The 4,778-nt window shown below is 57.9% G+C and overlaps 1 protein-coding gene across 1 annotated transcript in view; it reads left to right on the top strand.

The window, feature by feature from the left end:
• Nucleotides 1-3,896: 3,896 nt before the first annotated feature.
• The window catches only part of LOC104165106 (interferon lambda-3-like), a gene marked incomplete at its 3' end in the record, with an annotated part of 1,213 nt that continues 331 nt past the window's right edge, over nt 3,897-4,778 (top strand). The window contains 4 exon segments of the mRNA XM_009704658.1: nt 3,897-4,046; nt 4,314-4,391; nt 4,568-4,627; nt 4,629-4,725. Of these exon segments, the coding sequence (XP_009702960.1) occupies nt 3,897-4,046; nt 4,314-4,391; nt 4,568-4,627; nt 4,629-4,725 (385 nt within the window).

Genomic DNA, 4,778 nt, shown 5'->3' with positions numbered 1-4,778 from the left:
CCGGCGGGGACAGGTCTGGTGATGGCTGCTGAGCGGAGGCCACCCGACGTCCCAGTACCACTGGGCCATGGGCAGGGATCCCGCATGTCACCCAGGGTTTTTATTTTTATTTTTAAAGCTGGCTTTTTTGGGGTGCTTTTTTGGTTCTATCTTCTTTTCCAAGACCAGCCACTTTAGCAGGAGCCGGTTCCTCCCAGATGAGCCCACCAGCTCCAAAAGGGGTTGGGAAGGAGCGATCTGGGCTCATCCTTACCCGCTCCAGCGCTGTGGCTTGCGGCCAAGGCTTTTCCATGCTCGTGCCACGTGGTGCCTGATGAGTCATGGGGCAATTGCCTCACCCTGCCCGCAGCCTTGCCCGTTTTCGCTTTCTTTCTCACACTCAGGACCTCCCGTGCACCTGGGATTTCTCGCTCCTGCTGGGCTGTGTGAATCTGAGGAGGCGGCTCCATCGTCACCATCTGTGCCGCTCTCTCCGCATGACACCATCCCCAGTCAGGCAGGGTTGTCACCCACCGGGGCTAGAGCGGTGACTCCGGTGGGTCCCCAGCACCCTGCAGACCCTGCCGGGCACGGTGTGGCATCCCCAGCTTGTGCCGGCTTTGGGGGACCCTTTGCTGTCGTGGCAGGAGCTGGCACTAGCGTGGTTTGGAAGAGCCATGCCAAAGCAGCCAGGACTTGCTGGCTGGTCTGGGGACCAGGGTGTGGTGGAGCATGGCATCGCGGTGCGAGATGCTTGCTGGGATGGCAAGACTACGTCCCATCAAGGAAAAGCTCTCGCTGCTGCTCGGCCGGGCACCTGTGGGCTCAGCTATGGCTGGCGGTGAGCGAGGGGCAAACATCTGAGCAAGGTGCCCAGGAGATCTTCAGCCCTTCATCAAGCCCCCCGAAGTGCCGGGGAGGCTGAGGTCATGGCCACAGCTTCCCTGCTCAGCTTTCAGTTTTCCTTTGGTGCCTCTGGATCTCCTTTCGCGTGTGTGAAGAGATGAGGTTTTGCTTTCCTTCTCCAACCAGAAACGACACTCAGGAGGTAAAATCCACAGTGATGGGGAAGAGGAGCCAAAGAAGCTGGGTCCTGCAGGGATGTGATGCTGCTCTGGGACCCAACAAGTGACTTGAGAAGTGCCCTCAGCGCCGTCTTTGGCCATGGCAGGGGGCAGCGGTTCATAGTGGATCTGTGTTTGTGCCAGGGTGATCTTTCAGCCCTGCTCTGGGGCTGCGGGGCCGCGGACGAGGCCATCCCAGCACGGCAGGTACTGGACATCGCTGTCTGAGTGCTGGGGACCTTGTCCAGCCCCACCAGCTGCTGCTGGAGATGCCAACCCCGGTGCCAAAACAGCCCAGCCTGGCTTGTACCTTGGTCTGGAGGAAGAAACACCCCACGGTGCCTGTCCTAGGAGCTGGCAGGGCTTCACCATGTGGGACCTTGAGCCACCACTGCCCTCCAGCTGCTCCGCTGTGACCCAAAGAGTTCCTGGCAGGGCCGGGACCCCCGCTCCCTCCCATCTCACTGGGGGCCATGTTTATCTTTATACCCATCAGGATTTTCTGCGAAGGTGCTGTCTGTTCCAGGTGAGCTGTGCCTCGCTTGGGCAATGCACATGAAGTTAGTTACGCTGGTGTGGGCTTTTATTTCGTAGCTGTATTGATTGTGAACTTGTTGCATTGAATAAAAAATATTCTTCTAAATCTGTGCGTCTCTTTAATGGGAGAGAAAGGAAAGACGGTGCTGTTGTCCTGTTCACCGACGGGGCAGACAAAGGACCTGAGCTCCGGCTTTTAGTTACTGACCCCGCACAACCCACCGAAGCGGGGAAGGCTGGTGTGGGAGCCTGGTCCAGCAGCAACGTCCGTGACTGTCCCTGAAGTGAAATCTCCTGTGTCCACCGTGCTCTTGGGCTTTAGCGCCGTATTTTGCTGTCCTGGCTCTTCTCCAAGCTGTATCTGCATCTTGTTTGGTCAAAGGAGAAACAGGTCCTGTCCAAGCCACGCCGCTCCCTGCCTGCCCCTCTCCCTTCCTCTTCATCTCCACCCTGGTTTTCCAGGAAAGACCTGAGCTTTCGGAGTTGCTGCTGGAGCAGGGGAAGGGCTCAAGGAGGGCTGGATGGACCCTGTGGGACAACAACCAGTGTTGCGATCCTTCTCCTCTCGGCACCGGTGAGGTCACCCCTGGAGTGCTGAGTCCAGTTCCAGGCTCCTCAATACAAGAGAGACACGGACTTATGGAGAGTCCAGCAAAGGACCACGAAGATGATGAGGGGACTGGAGCATCTGTTGTACGAGGACAGGCTGAGAGAGCTGGGACTGTTCAGCCTGGAGAAGAGAAGGCTTGGAGGCTCTCGGTGGTGCCTGCTCATGGGACGGGAGGCAACGGGCATAACCCTAAATCCATCAAAGTCCATCTGAACAGGAGAAAACACTGATTATGAAGGTGATCAAACGCTAGCAGGGATTGTCCAGAGAGGCTGTGGAGTCTCCATCCTTGGAGATACTCAAAATTGGACGATGTTGTGGGCAACCTGCTCCAGCTGACCCTGATAGAGCAGGGGTTGGACTGGACAATGTCCAGAGGTCCCAGCCCATCTCCAGGACTCGGCACAGCACATCCATGCCGGTCTGCCCGCCTGTAAGTGTACCCTTCCACAATCTTGTGTAAAAACTTTTCTCGTTCGCGTGGGCTCCTTGAAGTCAGCAGTTTATTTCCAAATAGGAACGTTAAAAATTAGGTCCTTCTGGAGCAGGGCTCCTCTACAGCCAGCACATGAGGCACCGCAAAGTGCATTTGTGCCTGTTGCTGCGTTATTGTCTATTTGGTTTTTAGATACAGGTATTGCCCCGATTTTCTATATTTAATGCTTGATGAATGCATGAAAATAAAAGCACAGTGGTGATGGCTTCACGTCGCAGGAGGGAAGGATGGATTTTGCTGAATGGGGGCACCGTTCCAGCCGGCAGCAGAGACATGTCAATACACGATATTTGCGTTTCCAGGCTAAACAGGGAGGAAACCCCAGCCAGCTCCAGCGGCTGGTGGGGGTGGCAGCCCCGCTTATCTCCGGCAGCCTCCCTGCACAAATCTACATCCCACCTGGAAAATGCTTGGTGGAAATACTTCTGCTTTCACCTTTTTTCCTGATTTTGTAGCGAGTCTGATCCCTCAGGATAATACATACATAAAACTCATGCCCGTAGCCTGTGCTGTGCAGTGCCTGCTCCTGGTTGCTGCTTTCGCCCCCTCCCTGCCATGGCCGTTGTGCTGCGCTTTCTGTGGGGAAACTGAGGCAAGAACCGTCGCTGCTCAGAAGGCACCGAAACCCTCCCAGCTACCCCGAGGGGTGCGTGCCTGGGGAGGGGTCTCCTGCAGCTTTTGATGTGGTGCCAGCCTGGATCGTGCCCAGGCTTCCCTGTACTTGCCAGCACCTCTGCGCTACTTGACGTGGCAGCAGCGTCCCCCCCCACCCCCCCCCCCTCTGCCACCGTGTGCACCGAGGGCAGCCCGAGCATCCCCCTGCATCCCCGGGGTGCTGGGTGCGCTCGCAGCGGGAGGCAGGCGCTGCCCACACCTACCGCACCTGTGGCCGCGGGGTTCCCTTCGCCACCGCTTTCGCTTTCCTGTTTCCAGAGCCGGCAGGCCGCGGATTTTCCTGCCAACTTGAAAGCGCAATCACGCCAGGCGGGTGGCATAAAAAGGCGGGGAGATGGGGCAGAGAGGCAGCCACAGCGAAGAACGTAAAGCAGCTCCCCAGCACCGGCCACCAGCCCCACAGCCGAGCGAGCCACCCGCAGCAACACCGTCAGGCATCGCTACATCAGAGATCCCGTTTGTCCTCTTTGGCTTCTTGCACCGCAGCTCCCTCGCCCCATCGTAACCCACTCACCGTCGGTCTCTCATCAGCAAAATGCTTTGCCTCAACTTCGTCCCGCTGCTTGCGCTGGTGCTGGGGGCTGCCTTCTCCCAGGACACCCCGAAGAAGAGGTGCACCCTGTCCAAGTACGGGTTCCCCGTGCCCCACGAGCTGCAGGCTGTGTGGAAGATGAAGAAGGAGTTTGTGAGTACCACTGGCAACAAGGGGTTGTGGGCTGGTGGGGGCAAGGCAGAGGGGATGCCGAATTTGAGACCCCGTGTGACAAGGTGGATGTTTTCTGCAGCGGTTTGGGGATGAGGAGGATGTTTTCCAAGGGAGTTTGAGGACGAGAAGGATGCTGGGCGAAATTTCGTCCTGGTTTCAAACCCCTCAAGGCTAATCGGGGTTGCACAACATTGCCAAAATTCAAGATAAGAGTTTTTCACTCTCTCTTCTGGTTTATGACTGCAGGAGGCCATCGTGACATCGTCGGGCTTCAAATGCAACACCACTCTCTTCCATCAGAAATGGGAAACGGCGGAGCTCTCGGTAAGAGCAAAGTGACGCTGTAAAAAGGGGGTACCCCTCCCCCAGCTGGGACCTCCTGTCAGCTGGGGTCCCACCTCCATCCGCACCCCCAGGCAGGTCTTCGAGACCCCCTGCCCTCCAGCCCGCGGCCAGCCCTGGCGCTTTGGGTCCCCTAACCAGGATGTTCCCGCCCACAGGTGGAAGACCGACTGACCCTGGTGAAAGCCGAGCTGGACCTTGCCGTCACCGTGCTGGAGGGCCTCGCCAACCACACGTCTGCCGATTTTTTTTCAGCCCCTGGCTTTCCTCACCCAAGCCCAGAAGGACGTGCAAGACTGTGTGAGTGTCCTCCCGCAAACCCCTCCCCGACCCCATGCTGGCTCGGTGGCCCGGGTGCTGGCGGCAGCG

Source organism: Cariama cristata, unplaced genomic scaffold, assembly GCF_000690535.1.
Source record: "Cariama cristata isolate BGI_N322 unplaced genomic scaffold, ASM69053v1 scaffold2300, whole genome shotgun sequence".
Taxonomy (NCBI): domain Eukaryota; kingdom Metazoa; phylum Chordata; class Aves; order Cariamiformes; family Cariamidae; genus Cariama; species Cariama cristata.
Note: the sequence above shows the minus strand (reverse complement) of the source record. Positions and strands in the feature narration are given on the sequence as shown.